This window comes from Buteo buteo, chromosome 7 (genome assembly GCF_964188355.1).
Source record: "Buteo buteo chromosome 7, bButBut1.hap1.1, whole genome shotgun sequence".
NCBI classification, from domain to species: Eukaryota; Metazoa; Chordata; class Aves; order Accipitriformes; family Accipitridae; genus Buteo; species Buteo buteo.
In genome coordinates this window covers 35,107,170-35,127,326 of record NC_134177.1, presented here as the reverse complement: position 1 = coordinate 35,127,326, position 20,157 = coordinate 35,107,170, and the positions used below count along the sequence as shown (strand labels likewise).

At 46.0% G+C, this 20,157-nt stretch overlaps 1 protein-coding gene across 17 annotated transcripts in view; it reads left to right on the top strand.

Moving 5' to 3' along the window:
- TSPOAP1 (TSPO associated protein 1) overlaps window positions 1-20,059 on the top strand; it is a 52,603-nt gene extending 32,544 nt beyond the window's left edge. For 3 of the 17 annotated variants that reach the window (XM_075032386.1, XM_075032387.1, XM_075032388.1), the window contains 9 exons: window positions 561-687; window positions 838-989; window positions 1,177-1,345; window positions 3,461-3,532; window positions 3,907-3,945; window positions 4,993-5,096; window positions 7,049-7,120; window positions 8,262-8,390; window positions 16,061-19,391. In XM_075032386.1, the coding sequence (XP_074888487.1) occupies window positions 561-687; window positions 838-989; window positions 1,177-1,345; window positions 3,461-3,532; window positions 3,907-3,945; window positions 4,993-5,096; window positions 7,049-7,120; window positions 8,262-8,390; window positions 16,061-16,276 (1,080 nt within the window). In that variant the 3' untranslated portion in view covers window positions 16,277-19,391. Of the gene's footprint in view, window positions 1-560; window positions 688-837; window positions 990-1,176; window positions 1,346-3,460; window positions 3,533-3,906; window positions 3,946-4,992; window positions 5,097-7,048; window positions 7,121-8,261; window positions 8,391-12,080; window positions 12,143-12,588; window positions 12,623-14,595; window positions 19,393-19,428 lie in introns of those variants that run through there. The other 14 variants (XM_075032379.1, XM_075032375.1, XR_012651043.1 and 11 more) reach the window with 13 other exon arrangements.
- Window positions 20,060-20,157: the final 98 nt, after the last annotated feature.

Sequence of the window (20,157 nt, the reverse complement as noted above, 5' to 3'; positions counted from 1 at the left end):
TTAGCTTCCCTCTGCTTCCCTGGCCTGCCTGTATCTTGCTTTGTTCAGTGTTGTCCAGAGAAAGGACACTCCTCTAGGATTGTCTGGAAGAATATCTGAGAGATTCTGTAGTTCTGTGCTGCTCTGTGGCTTTTCTTGTATTAGCTGCTTCTGCTTTTCCTGCTAACTGACCGAGTGTCATCGATGCAGTATTCCTTTTCGCACTGGGTCTTCCTCCCCATGGCAGGAGGCTGTGGGACCCAAATGAAAATCGCTGGTGAAATAAGCTGATTTGTGAAAGCTTTGTGTAGATGATGACTGTAATGTCATTGCCTCCCCGCGAAATGCCCTTTCCTGCATCCTCACACTCACCAAGGGGATCATCGTGTGCTTGGCAGGGTGCCTGCCTGTAGTTAGTTCTGTTTTCCAACTCCCTTGGTATTTTCAGCTCTAGAGTGTCCCTGAAGAGGAATGTTGCATTTGGATGCACTGTTCTTTGTGGAGTGCGTTTGGGCTGAGCACTGTTCACGCGAGTTGGAAGGCAGAGGCTGCTACTAACTCTCTGGTGGTTCCTGTTGCAGGCGTCCGGTAATAAAGATCCTAGGGGCCAGGAGCTGTCTGGCGCAGCCGCCTGGCAGGCTCCCAGCAGAAGAGGGAAAAAGAGCGTAAGAAGAAACCAAATGCAGAAACCTTTGCTCTCTAGTCCAGGTGAGTGGGCAAGGGGGAGAGAGTTGGGCAGCAGGAGAGAGGGAGGTTGTTGGAAATGGCAGGGGGGAGGCTAGTAGGCAGTATTTGAGCTGTGAAGGGCAGGGGAATGGTGCTGATGTTATCTCTGGTGTGTCCCCTGTCTGCGCACAGGTCCTCCAAGGAGCACTGCTTCAGAAACCTCTGTTGAAGATGATGGCATTAGAGTATTTGTGGCTCTCTTTGACTACGATCCTGTTTCTATGTCTCCTAACCCTGATGCAGCAGAAGAGGAGCTCCCATTTAAGGAAGGACAGATCCTGAAAGTAAGAGCACACCTTAGTGAATGTCTCCAACTCTGTATGGATCAATCTCATGTTCCAGAGACAGTATAAACCTTGGGAGGCAGAGCCTCCTTCATCTTGGGAGTTTCCTTAGCTTCCCTTTCTTCTTTCTCTGTGCATCTCAGTCCCTGTAGCAAAAACAGTCTCTGGCCTGTCTTTTCCCTTGCAGGTATGTGGAGACAAGGATGCCGATGGCTTTTACAGGGGTGAATGCGCAGGAAGGGAGGGGTACATTCCCTGCAACATGGTATCAGAAGTCCAGGTGGAGAATAATGAAATCAAGAAGCAGCTCCTGAAGCAAGGGTTCCTGCCTGCTGACACACCAATGGAGAGCATAGGTACTGTATCTCCTTTATGTGTGTGCTGTGCTGTTGTCAGCATGTTTCTTTGCTGACATGTGGAAAGCTCAGACATGCTGTCAAGCTGTGTGGCCAGTGCAGCCCACCAAAATGATCTCTAGGGCTGGTCTCCAGGATCCGAAGGCTTGTTTAGTGGCTGTTGCAGTAGTAAGCAGGGAGGTCTTGATGGATGAGGGAGGCTGGTGTTCTGAGGTCTCAGTTTATACCTGGCTCTACTGCAGCACAGCACTGCCCAAGGCTGCATTTGCAGCTGCTGGAGCTGCTTCTGTGCTTGAGGTGCTGTGTCTGTGAACTCAGCACAGAGTGTGAGTGAGGCTGATCCTCGCTAGAGAAGGGGAACAAAAAGTTTGAAGAGCAGCTGAAGGTTGTTAACAACAGTTTTTACTTCTGTGTTCTCTCCTTTGTTTTGCGAGTCTGTAATTGAACCCATAGGGATGACCCTGCTCTTGGGTGAGAGAATCTGTGATGTGGGAATGGAGGAAGACGGGAGAGACTCACGGGGAAGGAAGGGTGTGAGAAAGCAAGGTAGGCAGTCAGGATTGTACAAGGAGCAGACCTGGTCCTTGGGGTCCTCCTTACTCACTCCCTGAAGTACATGGTTCAGTGCTTTATGCACTGCAGAGACTTTCCTGTTTCTTCCCACTTGTGTACTCAGAGGGAAGAGAGGAACCTTCCCTGGGATGTGCAGCTATCACAGCTTGGGCTAAGTTGGGCTGCAGGTCAGTGGCTGTGAGCTGCCCCAAGACTACTGTCAACATATTGGTGTCCCAATGCCTGTCCCTTAGCCCTCCAATCTCTCATCCTGCACCTCCCTGTGTACTCTCTGCTATCAGTGGCAATTGTTTGACCTGCTCCACTTGTTAAAACAAGAGGAAATTCTTGGGTTTGGCTGGCACCTATTTCCCTACCAGTTCAGCAGGGTAAAACAGCACAAGTGTGGGTCTGATGGCAAAAGTAAGCCCTGACATTGACTGAGCTCTTCCATTGCCTCTTGGAGGCAAAAAAAAAAAACCAAGAAAAAAAAAGAAGCAATCCAACTTGTTTCCATTTCCCTGCTGTGAGACCCAGTATCCAGCCCTAGAGGCTAAGGGGCTGACAGTGCCCGGCTCCTAAATCTGGGTCTCTGGAAGGTTGATCCTGAGGAGCACAGGGGTCAAAGGAGTCTGTTGTTTTCACTTTGTGGCTATATGATTTTTTTGGTAGGTTGTGTCCTTTGGCCTCTCCCATGTCTAGGGAGAGGAGAGATTTGAGAGAGGCTTTTTTCGCACTTAGGACATTCATAATGTTTTCCTGCACATATCCTCTGGTGCCCAGAGATGGCTAGAAGCCTGTGGTGGCCTTTTTCCCTATGTGGATACACAAGACTCTCTGTCCTCTGCCCTGCTGTGTACTCTTGGAAGAGTAAAAGAACTTAATAGCTCTGAGACTTCATGAAACATAGTGGGTCTGAAAATTTTCAGAAGGGTGGTGGTAGTGAAAACGACATACCTTATGCATGTGTGCAGAAAGTAAACCTTGTTTCCTTAGGCAGCCGGGCTCTATGTACCTCTGTTGTTTTCCTGCTGCCGTAAACCCATATTACAGCCTTGTAACTAAGAAAATGCCTTGGAGGGGTTGGTCGGGGAACTCATTCTGCAGGCTCATCTGGGGACTCATCCAGTACTGACCTTGCTCAGTGCAGAAGCTTTAGCTAGAGACCTCCACAGATCCCTTCCTACCTGAGTGAGTTGATGGGGTGCACCTCACCTGGCATTTTTCAGGTGTTAAGGGTACAAGGTTTTATTTTATCCTTATGATACTGCTTCTGAAAGATAAAGTGCAGCAAAGTTTGCCTGATGTCTACTGTGGTATGGCTAATGGGCATAAATACAATGTGGATTTCTGTGTGTATTTAGGATGTGGATTATGCCTCATCTGAGTCCACATATGAGAAATAGAGATTTGGGCTTTGCCCATAAAAATCATGGTGTCTGCTTCCCAGGGGAGGCATGTCATGCTACTCTGTTGCCTGTTCACTCTTCAAGGTGCTTTTCACTTTCCATTCACTGTCTGTTTCTCTTGTCTATTTATTTGCTTTTTTGGATTTTTATTAAGGAAATGGCACATTTTCTCCACCTCCACGCCGCCAAACCGTCCCTCCTCCAAAACCCAGACGCTCCAAGAAAGGTCTGTGTCACCCACTGCTTCCTCTTTGATTTTTGCAATAGGATTACATACTGCATTGAATTTTTACTACTTGCTTACAGGACCCTCAGATGTTTGTCTCTGTACGACTGCTAGGAAGTGGAAAGAGAGCCCATCCCTGTGCTGGTGTTAAGTTTTTAACAACAGTGATGTCCTTTATAGTTTTGGAGCTTGACCTCTGCTTCTTGTTACGTCCCTGAGTCATGGTTACTGGTGTAGACTTTGAGTTGCATGAACAGTTTGCTTCTGTTGTTTGCTGCCTTGGTCTTTGTTTTTTTTATTGTTGTTTGTCAGTTGTGTCTTGTGGTCACTGGTGAAAGATGAACTCTCGCTGATGAGACATTTTCTTTCCCCAGCAGGGCTGGATAAACAGGAGAAATACAAGTCTCATCCAGGTGAGAATTGGTCTTTCTTACTATGGGTAGATAATGCATGATTTTAATACAGATGCATTTTGCGGTCAAGGGCCAATGCAAGACCCTGTAGTGCTGCTTCAGAGCACTGTAAGAAAATGGTCATTCTCATGAAAGAAGTTTTAGTTCTTTTAATTTAGTAGTGGGTGCAGTGGCCCTTGACTAAACAGGGAGTGTTTGAAGGTGGAGGGCATGCGTGGTTGTGCTTTGGAGGAGCAGGGAAATCTCTTACTCATCTGATGCCATGGTCTTTCAAATCCAAGGTCCCCTGAGAGGGTGCTCACTCTGCTTAAGTGTGCAGTCTTCTGTTGATATCCAGAGAGGCTAAGCCTGCAAACCTCTTGCTAGCCCATCCAGTGTTGACCTGAAGCAGGGTTTAAATCTGTAAGATGAAAGACTAGACAATGTATATTTTCTGTAACATGAGATTTTGCTTTTGTAGACTCAGAGCAGGTCTGTAAGTAATGGAGCTGAGCAGGCAGGTGGTTGTGAAAGTGCAGCGTGTTCCCTGAATGATGAGGTCTGTGCTTACCTTTGTGCTGAGCTCTGTGCTGCTGTGGCTGGGCTGCTGGCCAATTCTGTCCAGGGCTTTTGCTGTTCCCCTGGCACTTGGAGGATAAATTTTGTAGCTCAATAACATATCACTGCGTGGAGGGAGGAGAAATGTCCATTTGAGACACTATAAAGAGACTGCTGTCCTCTGTGTATATATGTATATATATACACATATATATGTGTGTGTGTATAAATAGAAAACATAAAATAAAACGTTCCTGTATATATAGGCAGGCCATCAGGATGCTGGAATGGGGAGATGTCCCCACTTTTGTGCTTGTGAGGTGATATAAGAGATCAGAAAACTGCTTTACCAAATGTCTCTAAGGCCTCTAAAATCTCTCTCCCATTCAGTTCTCCCCTAGTATTCTTTTTGCTCAGTCTGCTCCAAGAATGGTGAAGGAGTTGCTGTGATTTGGGATTTTGTCCTAGAACTTCCAGCTCAGGATATTTTGGTTTATTTTTGTCCTGCAGGACAAAAGCATAAAGACGTTGAAGCTGAACTGTTGACTCCTCGAAGTATGGTGGCTGTCTTTGACTATAACCCTAAGGAGAGCTCTCCAAATGCAGATGTAGAGGTAACAATCAGCTGCTCACTCCTTTTATAGGTTTCTTCTTCCTCTCTCTTTTTTTTTTCTTCTATCCCAAGACACTTAGCACTTCAGTCAAAACAGGGACAATTATAGCTTGGCAATATTACTGCTAAAAAGGGGTTGGCTGAAGTCATAAAATGTAGAGTTTGCTGATATGTTCTCTCATGCATTCTCTGATAACAGTGTTCAGTTATCTGTGAAGACTATGAAGCAATATACCCCTAATGATTTTCAGTATGTGTCTCAGTGAAACTATGTGAGCATCTCATGGCCCCATAGTGATCAGACAGGACTAAGCAGATCTGGGGCAGGAGGAAGCAGCCCCTGCTGTTAGCAACTGATCCAGGGCACACTCTGGTAAAAGGAGAAACCTGCTTAAGGGTTTGAATGGACTTCTGATACTTAAGATGAGCATGTCTTTTGTGTTAAACACCTGTGTAGGTCTTTGTTCAAGAGAGAAGACTTAGCTCCAGTTTAATGGACCAGTCTTCTAAGTTCTTGCTTTTCAAGCAGTCCCTACATACAATCCAAACAGTATTTTTGTGGGTAAGTCGTTTCAGGTGGAAAGACTGCAATGCAGAATCCTTTCTGCAAAAAACCTTTCTAAATTAGAACATGCTCTGTTCTCTGTTCTTCCATAGCAGTGTTAGTCTACTCTGAGCAAACATAAACATGGGGTTTGGATTCAGATTCTTTCCATGTATCCGGAAAGGAGTGTATGGCCAAGAGGTGGCACAGTTCAGGTAATGCTTGCCTCCCAAACTGAGTGTCTCACGAGGAAGACAGCCTGCTTCTGAGGACAGAGTATTTTAGGGATGGTGGATTATCTTGGGAGAGATACAATGAGAGCATGTATCTGGCTGAAGAACACTTTTGAGCCCTTGTCAACAAGAAGATGACTGTATTTTTTGCAGTGATTTGGTCTTCCTAGAACCTTCCCTGTGGACAGAGCTCAAATTATTGAAACAAGCTGGTGCAGTTCTGTTGCATTGTTGGAGGTGCTCCCTGTTCACACTCCCAGAAAATTTGGTCACCTGTTCTGCTAGAAGGCTGCAGCTGTTGTTTGTGAGCTTGCACGAGGACATAGTAGGATCAGCTGTGCCATTCTGTGTGTCTGAGTGAAGTGCCCTACAAGTGTCTTTCTGCTAGAACAAAGTAATTCACAGCCAACAGGAGGAACCTGCAGCCTCCAGAGATAAATCAAGTACTAGGGATATAACAGGGTAAATATATTAGAGGTAGATCCCTTCCAGCTAACACTTCTGTGAAGTACATATAAAGCCAGTGTGTCTTGAGTGGAACACAGCCTGTTTGGAGACTCTACCTTTTGTATCTTAGAGCAGCTTTTTTGCTGTAATTGGGTGGTTTCTTCCATTAGAAGAGACTGCTTACACCTTTGTCTTCGGTCTTGTGCTCCATGGAGTATATGCTGGGGTGGCTGACAGAACAGATGGATGTGATGATGAAGGGTTACGTGTGTTGTGCAGTAATGTTCTGTTTACAGGTCAAATCTTCCCATTTGTATGCATTCCTGCTAGTGATTAATCCCTGAGCATTGCATACAGAACAGGCTTATCCAAGGGAGCAGGATTTAGTACTTATATTTAAAGAAATGAAAGGTATTTCTGGTGCTTGTTCAGCTTGTTCTCAACATACCTTTCCAGAACAGGTGGTAGGTACTATTTTGAAGCCTTATTAAAATTGGTTTAAGAAACAGGCTTTGCTCTTGTCTTAATTTATGAAATGCTTCCTTAGCATTGAATTCCATGGTTACCCACTTCAGTTGCTCTTCTGCATCCTGGTCCTGCAAGTCTTAACACAGTGGTCTCCCTCCCTCAGGGTGAGATTGTGCAAGAAGCCCAGGGTGACCGTGTGTTTCTGGTGAGAAATTCCAGGCAGTGCTTCTCCTGTGACCATTTTTCTGTTGATCTTTGCAGGCTGAACTGACTTTCAGTGCTGGGGACATTATCACTGTATTTGGGTCCATGGACGACGATGGTTTCTATTATGTAAGTACAGGGGTTGGGAATGTCCTGTGGCTACATCTGAAATCGTTGGATTCCATCTAGTGGCAGGAGAGCAGAAATCAGGGAACAAAATATTCTGCTTCTGGAAAAAAAATAAACCCATATCTGCTTAGTGCAGGGCAGATTGTTTCTGGCAGTCCATGCTCTGCCTGTAAACCCGATACCCAAATGGTTCTGGGTTTATTTCTTGGCAGAACTCGACTGCAGGTTTCCCAAAGCCTAGGATGCATTTTTCTGTACATACATCAGCTGAATCAGCATTTGCTATAAGCTGGTTTGTCACCAAGCACTCAGACACATGGTCTTATCCAGGGCAGGAGGCTAAAGTGGTAACATAAGAATAAAAATGTATGATGATCCCCATCTGACCATACTTCAATGTATCAACTTCAACAAGAACTGGTATCTGTTTAATTTACTGTGCATACCTGGGGTCTGTACCTGCGAACGAGCTGTGTGCAAGACACGATCCTTAGCCCTTGGATCATCCACCTTTTCCTGCACAGAAAGCAGTGTGTCTTCACACATCAAAACTGAGGTTCAGCTGCAGGTAAAGTCTCGAGGGGATTGTGAATGTTTTGTTTGGCTTCTTTTATAGTGTTGGCCAAACAACATTGCTGGGGTTGTTTTTGTCTCACCCAACCACCTGCTGTTGAACTGGAGACAAGCTTGGTTTGCAGCTCTGGACCTCAGTAAGCATTGAGGCAGTGTCTACAGGACATTGTACCAGTAGTACCTCGTTCTTTAAACAAATAAATAAATACCAGAGCAAATCAAAGGCCATTAAGAAAGCTTGTGGCACAGTCATATTCCAGTTGCTTCCATGATAGCAGTGGAAATTTTTTGAGTCTGTAGAAGTGACCATGTTGCTGGAATACATTTGTCACAGCTTGCTGCCATCTTTTCTTCCTTTACCATCTTCTGTGGTTTTGTGGTCTGAATTGTTCTGCAGCTAAGCAAGAATGTGAGTCGTGAAATTTGCTGAGGATCCTTCCAACATGAGTGTGTTCCTGGGCTTCTCTCAGACCATAGCCTAGCTTTCTCTGCAGGGGACTGCTCCTCTATTTATTATTTCTCCATCAGCCAGGAAACCTGATGTGAGAACTAAATGTTGATCTTGCAGGGAGAGCTGAACCAACAGAGAGGGCTTGTCCCATCTAACTTCTTGGAAGCTGTAACTTCAGATGGAGGCATGGTCAAGGAACTTCATTTAAAAGATAAAGAAGCTTTTCCGCTGAGTGCTGAGAGCCAGGTAAGATTGTGTGACTCTGCGTAGTCCAGACATCCAAACTGTGATGTGGCTGGAGGTTGGGCATTGCGCAGCATGCGGCATCTGATGGAATCATTTAAATTATTGCATGCAGCTCAGTTCATCCCATGGGAGGTGCTCAAAAGATTAGAAGGGTGTGCTAGGAGCTCTTCTTGATGACTTACCTGTAGTGCAAAAAGAGGCACAAAGCAACAGCATCCACTGGGGCCTCAGTCTGATTATGGTCAGGTGAGCAAAGAGCATCCCAGGTCCCACCAGCAAATTCTTTAGATCCACAGAAGGGTTGGTGGTGAAGTTCTGCTGCAAGCAAAGCAGTTCAGCCAGCTTCCAAGACACATGAAATTCCTCAGATATGCTCATAGCCATGCCAAAGAGTTCTGGAGTTATCGACACCTAAACACCAATGCTCTTCCACCCATCCTGAGTTAGATACATCTTAATCCAGTCTGAGGTGCTTCCAGATAAATTCAAAACATACCGGGGAGTTTCCCAAACAGATCTGTAGGATGGATCCTAAGGATTTGAAAGCATCCCACAGATGTAGGGAATTCAAAGGTTGAGCTAGCTCCTTGCATTATGTTGCTGATATTCTTGAAACAAATGCTTAAGTGGGAGATTTGGGTCATTTGCCAGATTCAGTCAGTCCTCAGTGGTTGAGGCCAAAAGTGTGGCACCTCCCTGGTCACTCCTGGACCTCATAAGCTGTGTCATTCTAGAGAGTAGGAGGCAGGGAGGGACACAGCTTGGTCCCAGCTCACGTGTACTCAACCTTCAGTTCTTGGGAGGCTATTGGCACTGTCAAGTGGTGCCAGACCCATAGAGAGCAGGCCCAGACTGGCTTTGAGCCAGTCCTTGAGGAAGAATGTGTCCCTGAATCCTCCTCTGTTGAACTCTCCACTGGTGCCACCCTAGTTTTCCCGCTCTCTACAGTGTTCCTTGTCCTATTTTTCATGCTCAGCACTTCCTTTTCTCTGTACCTACCTCTCATGTCTATCTTCAAATGCTGCCTGATCTCCCTTAGGCTGCAGCCCCATCTCTTGCTTCCAGGCATTTCAAGCTTTGTGGGTCTGCACTATAGCCTCGGTGCCTTTGTACAAAGAGCAGGGGGTAGGCCTGACTCAGAATTAAGGTTTGTAGGTAGCTTGCTGGATCATCTTCTAAACTCAGAAGTTGTCTGGGTCCCTTGTGCTTACCTGTTTAGGATACTCAGTGCCTTTTCTCCCAGCCCATAAGTGCCTGTCTATGCTGGGGAGTCACAGGTTAATAAGCTGTTACTACCAGGGTTTAAGAGCCCTGAGGTTATACAAGTCTAACTTTCCTGGGGGAAAACAAGCATTCAGAGTGGGTTTCCTTCTTCAGTTTACCTCTCAAAATTATCTACTCTTCCCAAATTACTCATCTATTGGAATAAAGAGTGCCAAAGGAGACCTGATCCAATACAATTAAACCAGGTTGAATTCGTAGTGTAACTTGTTACAGATCTAACCCTTCTCTCCAAGCATCCACCAGTAGCAACAAGGGCCTGTTTCAGATGCCAGGGGTCATTATTCCAGCCTCAGCCTAAGTCCTCCCAGAAACCATGGGGAAATTCAGGTAGCCTTCAAGGCTCAGATTGCTGATCTACCACTTGTAGATGTGAAGGGTTTGGCTTAGCTAATGGTGTTTTATTAAGGGCAAGTAAGAGAGAGGAACTTGGCTGATAAACAGGGTAACTTATACAACAAATCTGCCCTTATTTCAAGTATTCCTATTTGCATCCTACTGGTCAGGAAACTGCGACACTAGTTGGACCTGCCATGTCCCAGGCTTTGTTATGGGCCTTAGAGGGTAACAAGGTCCTGTCTGCTCTGCTGCTGAGCAGGCAGCATGAGCTGCTCCTGCTTGCTGCCCTGCAGCTTGCTGCTGCTCCACTTTCCTCTCTGCTTTCCACTGGTGCTGGATTCAGCAGTGGGTGACTGTTCCCCTAGGCACAGCAGTTTGGCCCAGATATCCCTGCATGCCCAAGGCTGTAAGTCTTTCATGACATCTTGTTTTTTTTTTAAACAGAAATGCCTTTCAAATGTGCTTAAAAATAGCCCATATAAAATAGACATGTTTCAGGCTTGCCTGCCTTTCAGACCTTTCCGTTTGTCTCCACTTCTCTCTGCCAGAGATCCAACAGAGCTTCCTCCTGCATTAGCTCTGACTTTGGGTCTGTAGCACAAGAAGCTGTTGCCTTACATCAGGATTGATTTGGTAGTTTTGGTACTCAGCTGATCCATGAGCAGCTATTTTCATAGTCTGAAGTCTGGGGACTTGGAAAATTCAGTTGTTTATGTCAGCCAATATTATTTCAGTGGGAATCTACATTAACTATCTAAGCATGACTTTGTGTTGGCTGCTTCCGTGTAGTGATAGACTGCCTCCTGTCCTGCTGCATCCCTGCTTCAGGATACCTGTCCTGGGTGATCTGTCTTAGCACTCTTTAACTATGTGCAGTCCTGCCTCCTGCTTGTGCTTTGCAATCCAGATCTATCTAAACAGCTTCCAAATATGAAGGGCATGTTTGCCCCCTTTTAAAAGCGGTACATTTACCCTGCTCATAACTAAACTTGTATTAGTTAACCACATTTAAGTATGTTTAGTGATTACTGAGGCGAGACAGAACCTGACCCCACTGAGTTTTTGGCTCTGTCACAGCAATTGCAGCATTGCTACCGATGGGCAGAACACCTGATGGGTAAGGCAGAAGGAATACCTCCTCCTGTAAAACATACATATTCTAAGGGACATCCCTGAGCTGGAATGAAGTCTCACTGTGACACAGCAACGCCTGGGGCTTTCCAAACTCCAGCGACATATTCACTCCATAGAGTTAAGGAACTTGCTTGTTAAAGTGTGTTGTTGGCATATACAACACAAACAGAAGCACCTTTGCTGCTGCTGTTTGGGTCAGGGGGAGTGGGGAGTATGCAAAAAATCACCAAAGGCAAAAGATGCATGGCAGCCTCTGGAGAAGTATTGTCTGAATTTTCTGAAAGACAGCCTGGCAAAACAGACTCCCATCAAATTTACCAGTCCCAGCTTGAGACCTAACACATCGGGGGCATGTGTGTGCACCATGGTGTCACGGCAGAGCTTTGAATTTGTATTAAGGTTAGTTCCAATCTTAACAGAAACTTCTCCAGCGTGATCATGAGTGAATTTTAAGTTCCTTGTAACTTCTTGGATTTGATGTTTTCTCCTGTCTGTTCTTCACACTTCCCTTCTCCCTGCTGCTATGCCAAAGGCCTGAGAATAAGGACAACTTACTTTCCAAATTGGACTGGGGAAGGTGGATAATTTTTAATTATTTCTGAGTAAATCTTAAAATGCTGGCAGCTGAAAAAGGTGAAACAGTTTAATGTTCAAACTGACAACATCTGGGGATTAGATTAAGTAATAAAATATAAGGCACAAAGAGGAGTATCCAAGAAGTTATGGTCACAAGCTAGGGCCCTGAAACACTCATGCTTACCAACTTAGAGCAGTTGCTTTCATGCTGTGGCTGTCGAATGAATATTGTTGTGTCAGTAATATGCAGTTTCTGTCAAAGACTGATTGTAAAGCACCTTCAGAAACTGTTTGATTCTAATTGATTTCATGTATTTATTTCTGCATGTATTATGCACCCATGATGGTTCTTTTCTTCAGAGAATGAGGAAGAGAAGAGTCCAGTGATAGATATGAATGATACATAGAGAGAGAGCAACCATGTAAGTTTGTGTGAGAAGACCTCTTCAATCTCCCACCCAGCCTAGCATATTAAAGGGTCCTGCACCCATAGTTTACTCCTTTTCTTGCTTGTAGTTTGACAGGCTGGTTTGGGGCTCTGCTAACAAGTCCACCTTCAAATCCTCTGGTGGCAGACCTTTACCTGCCAGATTGGTTCTATATTAAAGACAAGCCATGATCTGTTCAGCACTTGAAGTGCAATTGTTTGGAACAATTATCTGGTGGTTTTGGGGACCGTGATGGGACTGGGCTAGATATTCAGGTTTAGAAAAGACCTGCTTGTAATTCAGCCGGGCCCTTCTACCAGTGTTCAAGCATGTCAACAGCCAAAGCTTTGTTTAGCCTTTGCAAGATCCTGCTCAGGCTGAGCACACCCAATATTCAGCCTGTGGTTTTTTTCTTCTTGATTTTACTCCTTCCTGACTAGAGTCCTGAAAAAACCCTGCACACCATCAACTTAAGTAAGTAGTAACATTTAGTCCCTAAAACCAACTGTGTGTTGATGATTGTTATGTCTGGTAATAGTTAAAAAAACAATTTTGGGGGTAATACTTAAAGAAACAATTTTGGGGCTGGGGGAGGGGGGAGAACCCTGGTTTTGGGGGGCAGTGGGAGCAGATCTGTGTTTTTCTTAGTTTCAAACAATGTTTTCCTGAAATTGTGCAAATCAGTGATACCTGAGACAGCACTGAAAACTGTCCCCTGAAAAATAACATGACTCTTTTGTTTATCAACCCTAATAGCTTTTGTCAGGATCTTGACAGAGCAGTTTTTCCTTCATGTTTCTCTTAGAGAAGAAACACTAATTTTAGGATCATTTGTCTCATACCAGATGAATCTGTGAACTGGTTCTGTTGCTCTTCTGCCATATAGAGACCTCTGAGAGTATCTGCACATGCTTGTGTGTGAGAGTGCCTCTGTGTGTGGAAATCTGCCTGGGCATCGTATGCCACAACTGGGAATCAGCAGGACTTTCAGCCACAAAGACAGGAAACTGCTAGTCACTTTTTTTTAACTGTTCAGCATTTGACAATGACATTGATACTGCAATATTCTTATTGCAGTAAATAATTGTGACATTTGTGAGTTGCTCTGGGTACCTGTCTGTCATTTTGCACACAGTCTTTCATGCATAGCTCTACAGGAGAAATTGTATAAGGTTGGTTGGGCCACTTCAGATCTGCCCTAAAACTGTCCCACCGTTGCCAGAAGAATAGTTTCCAGTGGTGCATGGGCACCACGCCTCTGCTGCCCTGGCTGTGCAGGGGTCTTTACATCTCTCCCACATCCTTTGGGGCTGCTGAGTCAGACAGCCCAAGGCCTGAGCTTCATAGGGGAGATCACTCACTGCATGTTGGTGAGACCCCTTCTGATTAGCCCAATGCTTTCATGCATTTTATCCAAGGATTCTCCGTTGCATAATGCATAAATAGTTTCTGGAGCAGAACCCAGGGATTCTTACTTTGCACACAGCTAACCCAGTAGGCTACCAAGTTAGCCCTCATCTGGCTTACTTTTTCTCTTTGCCTCCATAAATCTTGCATTACCGCCTGCAAATGGTTCATCTAGATTCATTCAGATTTATTTCCAGACTTCTCAGACCTGACTAGCACTTGGGCCATCAACACCAAGTGTTGCACCGTGCATGCTCCCAGGAGATAGAAAGACTGGAGTTGATGCTGCAGCTTTAGTTGGAGGAGTGGACCTCACAGGCAGAGTGCAACTTTCACAAGGGCCAGGCTGTGCCATCACGCCCTCTGCAGCATGTCCTTGGCAGAAGCTGGCCTTTCAACACAGTGTTGCATATCTGGAGAGTTGCAGAAATACCTCTAAAAGCATGTGGAACAAGATTTTCAGGTGAAAATAGAGTGTGAGTTCAGGAAAGATCAGCCACTGTGTTGTTTACTGTAATGAGGAGAGGCAGAGAGGAGTTACATCTCCATTGCTGTAGCCAGAGACCTTAGTTCAGGTAGGAGAAAGTCTGATGGTACTGTCACTTTGGACAGTTTAAAGTGATTGCTGCAAGACAGTAGTGGACTTTAAACTTTCTGGAGTTGGGAAGGGTTGTATATTCACATGAAGACAGAGCTCTCCAAAAGTCCTGTACTTCTGTCTGCTCAGGACTGACTTGATAGGTATTGTACATACCGAGTCTGACTCTAGAGAAGAGGTTTCTGCTTGTCTTGTACCAGAAGTGCGTTCTTCCTGCAGCGGAGTGAAGCAACTGGAATACAGCAGCATAACTTCTACCTGTGAGGGGAGGAGAGGTCTCAGCTGCTTTTTGTGCTCTTTGTCACACAGGAGGTGGGGTGCTGAAACAGCAGTAGGGTGATTGACCCCAGGAAGCTTTAAATAAACTAACCCACAGCACATAAAGTATGATTGTGCTATAGCTATGGCAGTAATGTTATGTCTGTGCATCTGCTTGATTCAGCAGCTTTCCCCAGGCACGGTGTGGGACCAGGACCAAAGCACATCCACTCCTGCCAGTGAACTGCAAGCAGCTGCTGCGATTCTCACGGATTTCCTGTGCAGGGCTGATGTCTTTGCTCTTCAGTAATGCTTCCACACCAGGCAGAGCGTCTTGCTGCCAGTGTCGCTAACTCATCTTCCCTGTTGGAGCTGTGGCTGCTTACAGACCCTTAAGGAACATGCACTCAACTCTTCCTGACTTAGTGGGACCCAAGCAGAGAGACGATGATGGCATGATGTTTCAATGTGCCAAGGAAGAGGGCTCTTCCTTGGCACAGCTTCAGCCACTGTCATGTTGTGCCAACATAGGCAATGTCAAGATAGGATGTACAGCTGGGAGCTTGGAAGATGCTAGCTCGTGAAAGCTGTGTGGAAGAGAAGGCCATGGGACAAGTGCTCTTCTAGGCCTCAGAAACCCAGAGCCTCCTCCCTGGTGAACTTTGCAGCTTCTTGGGAAAGCTTGCCCTGCCAGATCAGAAATGGTCACTGTCTGTACACCTAAATGCAGCGAAAGGAGATCATGGAATGCAGCTGGGGACTGACCTGCCATTAGTATCTTGTGAAGAGGAAACTGAGCCCAGGACTAGGGCACTTTCTGATTTCTAAAAGCCCTTTCCAAAAGGAGCAGCATACAGTGCATCATTTGGGACTCTGGACCCCAGTTAATGTTCTCAAGTGCTCAGGTGGCTTAGGAATATATGTCAGTTGCTCTGTGCCACTTGATCCAAGACTTCTTCATGTCCTGCTCCATCATGAACATTTGCTCTATTATTGGTGCCACTGCAGAACATCAGACTTTGCTTTCTGCCCCACCTATGACTAGATCTGGTGGATGCTGAGCAGCCTTGCAAGACTCCAAATTTCTCTTCTTACCATGACAGAGCATGGCCACTGTTGTAGAAGCCTCCCAGCTTAGCCAGCCTCCTTGAACTTCTGAACATCTTGCACAGCCCTTGTTCTTGTTAGGTTGGTTTCTTCTTAATGTCCTGCCTTCTGGCACAGAGTGTGCTGGGAGCCCACCAGGCTCCCTGGCCCAGGCAGCCAGCAGGCATATGTGGATGCATCGGTATCTATCCATCCATGCTCTCAAGGAGGTGCTTTACTTAACAGCATCTTCAGCTGTGAAGCAGCATCTTCCACCAAGTCCTCAGTGGAGCTTTTCTGCTGTCCTATTCTTAGCCAAAGTTAAGGAATTTAAGAATGTCTGAGCTCAGGCAGAGTCTGGGTAGTGAGTACAAAAAAGTTTAAATCCACTGGAAACTTCCTAACTGGATCTGCAGCTGCATAGAGGAGCTGAGCCTTGCAGGGTGAGGGACAGATTGGCAGGGAGAAGGCAGGGTTCTCTGGCTGAGGTTTATGTTGGCATGATGTCCTTCATCAGCTCTAACTTCTGCTTTTTTCTTTTCTTTTCTCTTCTTCCCACTCAGTTAAATCCAGATGGGTCTGTTGATCAGAGTGACTCCTCACCAACTCCTCCTACTCTACCACCTTCCTGCCTTGTCACGGGTGAACAGTGTCCAGAGCAGGCATCGCTGGCTGTTCTCAAATGCAGTGATGTACCTGGTCAGAGTAAAAAGAAGAGAGGCTTCTTCTTCAAAGGAAAAAAGCTCTTCAGAAAACTTGGGTCCAGTAAGAAAAATTAACAAGGGATTTATTATTCTGTAAAGACTGCCTGTGCAGTCCACACAGGGACTGAAAATTCAGGAGAAGCCCTCTGCAATAAGCTGATTAGAGTATTTTCATAGGGAAAAAGTCTATGTTGAATAGAGAAAACTCTTCAGTGGGTCTGTGAGCTGTGGTCTTTGCTGAGAGCCCAGCCATGGGTGCCCACCCAGCATGGGTAGTGGCTCTGAACACAGTGTCATGGCACTGGGGTGTGTGAGGCCTCAGCTCTAGGATACAGCTACCTCCACAGTAGTGTGTCCTGCTCCATGCAGCCCTCAATGCACTGGTTCCCTGTAAATATTTTAATTTAAAAATTATATTCTGGTTGTAAGTTAGCTAAATGGCTTTTCCCAGCAAAGCTCCAGTCCCTTAGGAAGAGATCCCTTGTACTACATACCCTGGTATTTCTCTGGTCCAAAGGAGGTTGTGTCAACTCCTTCACTTCCTGCAAAGAAAATTTGCACTTTTCTGTTCCCATGAATCCCCTTTGCTGTCTCTGGGCTGACAAGTGAGTTATTTGTACTGTAAACCTGTAAATATGCAGCTGTGCCTAGGAGCATCCCACACTGCCTCAGTCATGTTTCAGCATGAGGATTGCCATGGAGGAAGGAGCGATACCCTGAAGGGGGTCAATACTTCTTCCTGTAGGGTGGGCTGCTGTGAGCTGCTCTTGGCTGGTTCACCTTGACCACACACTGGCTGGGGACTCCGCCTTATTTATTTATTTATCTATTTATGTATTTATTTATCGCCTGCCTCTTTTCACAGTTTTATTTGGCTGTTTCAGTGGGCTGCTCCTGAGTTGGAGCATTTGGAGAGCAGAGCTGGGGATGGAGAGTTTGCAGCTATTTTCATATGAGATGATGTGTTCCTTGAGTTAAGACACATCCCTTTCTAAGCCACGGAGAGTTTTGTACTACATGGTTTCTATCCTTTTCTGTGTTTCTTTCTTTGCATGTTTCAGTGGGGTACTTGTTTTGAGAAGGACAGTTATGTGAGGTACATGAATGGTGCCAGCACAGTGTCCACGAGTGTTGGTGATACGGTATGTTTTTATTTAATATCAAATTTTATTATAATAAAGTCTATTTTCACAAAAACACATTTTCCTTAAAAAAGCAAAAGATTCAGTGATGCTTCTTCTGGGGGCAGGGGATGCAGAGGGGAAAATGATACCAATCATTTGCACCTTGAGGGTGCTCCACAGCATTTCATATAGGAGCCCGCCTTTCCTGTGATCGTGGTGCGAGCTACTTTCTCTGGGAGTGAAAAGTCTTTGCCTCTCCTCTTTTAGAGACCTAATCCTGGAGATGAAAGCACCGAGGTGCAGTTACAGAGTGTTATACTGTGCCTGAGTGCAGTTATACCATGTCCAGACCTCAGCTGGATGTGCATATAGCCCTGCTGCACTGCCTGGGTGGCTTCATGCAGCATTAGTCCCTGCATCTGGGCACTAGATCCCTTTACTGTGGGTGCCACCGAGCCCGGGGGGACCTGCACAGCCAGATTTCTTTCCGCAGCTCTGTTCTCTGCTCTTCAGTGTTACCTGTATGTGGGTGCTCCTGGATGTGAAGTGAAGGGCACGGGGCTGAAGCGGCTGTCCTGATACTAACACCTTCTGCAGAGGGATTGCAGGTCAGCAGGGAGGGTTGCTGGGCCCGAGGTGGCTGGGAACAGCCGGGCCATACAGCTACACCTATGCTTCCCTGTTGTGTTGATGTAGCAGAGCAGTGAAAGCAGCATCAGGTATGGTGGCTACATCCAGACCACAGTGTTTCATTCCCTGATGATTCCATTTTTAGACTGGAGCAAAAATTAAGAGGTCAGTTAGGGGGTTTGTTAAAAGTACAGCTTTTAGTTCTTAAGGTTCAAATGCTTTGGCGTTTTTCATTTTTTAATTGGCTCCTCCACAGCGAGCCACCTTCAAGCCAGGCTGGGAGCGCATACCTGTGAGAAGATCTGCATATCCCTTGCAGATGTTGGCTTCTTTTCATACTGTGCTGATAGGGCAGGTTGGCTGGGATAGACCAACCAACTCTCTGCAGTTACTGTGTCTTCTGACACAGCCACTGCTGTACTCTGGCGATAGACTGAGACGATGATCTGCTTTGTCAGAACAAATGGCCCCAATAGACACCAGCCCTGCTGCAACAGTCTTGTAGGTGGAACGCACAGCCTGTTTGCAGGCTTCTTAAATATCTGATGCAACTTCCAGAGAGTCCAGGCACATCTTGTGCCAGCAGTGACTGGTCATGTCCAGCCAGCAGGACCTGACGAAGCACTGCCAGCAGCTGCTCAGAGGTTGTTGCAAGGGTCGTCTTCCATGTTTCTTACCCAAGAGATTAACAGCCTACTGCTAGGAGCCTTGAATCAGTGCTGTGCCTAGAGAAGAGGCTTTGCTGCCTCTGCGTCTCCCAGTTTGGAGTTGTTCTGGGGACTGCTGCCCTATGCAAAAGTCTAAATGTGTATTATCAAAAGTGCCATTATTGGTGTTGATTTTTGTAGTGCCACCACAACAGACACATGAGTCTTGGGCTACTTGATGTCCAGTCCTCCTGTGTGGACCTGCTCTAGCTGTGCAGTTCTTCAGGGCCTCAACCCTGTGTGGTCTCTCTGATCTGGCAAGAGAGGGGTGGAGATCCTGGAGACAGACTGAGCTTTCCTCCAGTCTTGCTAGGAGTTGTAGTTTTTCTGCCTGTTTGCCTAGATGTCTGGAACTGAGCAGAACTGCTGTCTATGGTGTCTGACCCCAAGAAAGGAGAAGAAAAAAGGTGGTTTTCCCCTCTCATCCAGCTGGAACATTTCAGCTGGATGATATTCTTTATATGCTTCAATATACTTTGGCTAAAAGAGGGAAAAGTAAGGAAACCCCAAAAGCTCTGAGGTCAGGCCACAGGTCTTGGCTCTGTACCTTGCTCTTACAACTCATTGAGTTGTTGATGCCTCATAGTCCCATCAGTGGAAAGGTGAGCACTTGAAACTGCAATCTGCAGTGTTACATGGGGCTCTGCGAAGGCCACTGATGCATAAATGTTGGGTCAGTTCTGTGGAATGGCAGTTGTGTACCTTGGTCCTCTGGTAATTCAGCCAAGGTGGCAAGTCACTGTGGGCTTTTCTGGGGATTTTGCAGGATTCCCTGACGGGAGGGACTTGGTTGCGAAGCTGCTACACCTTGGAGAGAAATGTTTCAGGATGATCTTGATATTGCAGTGAACTACTGTTTCCTGTGGTGGACAGCAGTCAGAGCAAGGACAGACTGAAAGTTTTGAAGTAATAAAGTTGCTGCAGCTATGAATGCTGGAAGGTGTTTCCATGATTTCTGAAGCAAGACTTAAGTGATGAAAGTCATCAGCGACCCAGTAATTTATCTTCAGCTTGCCCTGCCACGGAGGAAGTTGGTTGCTGTTCTAACTGAATTTACCAGCTGGAGTTTCCTAAGCAAGTTGTTTAAAGTCTTTTGAAAGAAACTGCCTGTCATTGCTTTTATCAGTTCATCAGGGGATGAACTGAAGAACAAAACCCTTAGGAAGAAAAACAGCGGCTGTAACGTTTTGGGGTCTGCCCAGAGCTGGAGGCCATGTCTGCAACCAGTGCCTGCAGGATGGCTCCCTCACTCCTGGTGCTTCCTCCCTCCTCAGCTGAGCCCTTGTGACCAGAAGGTACATGTTGTCTCTCTGCTCCCCAGGCATGTGCTGGGATGCCTCCCAGCAAATTTTGCTGCGATAGACACACTCTTATCATTAGCAAAGTCGCCCTAATTCAGGTGGTTCCCCAACACCAAACCTCCAAGGCTGTAAAGCCTCCAAGGCAGGCTTTACAGCAAAGCTGAGAAGTGTTTTTGGGAAAGGTTTAAGACCTT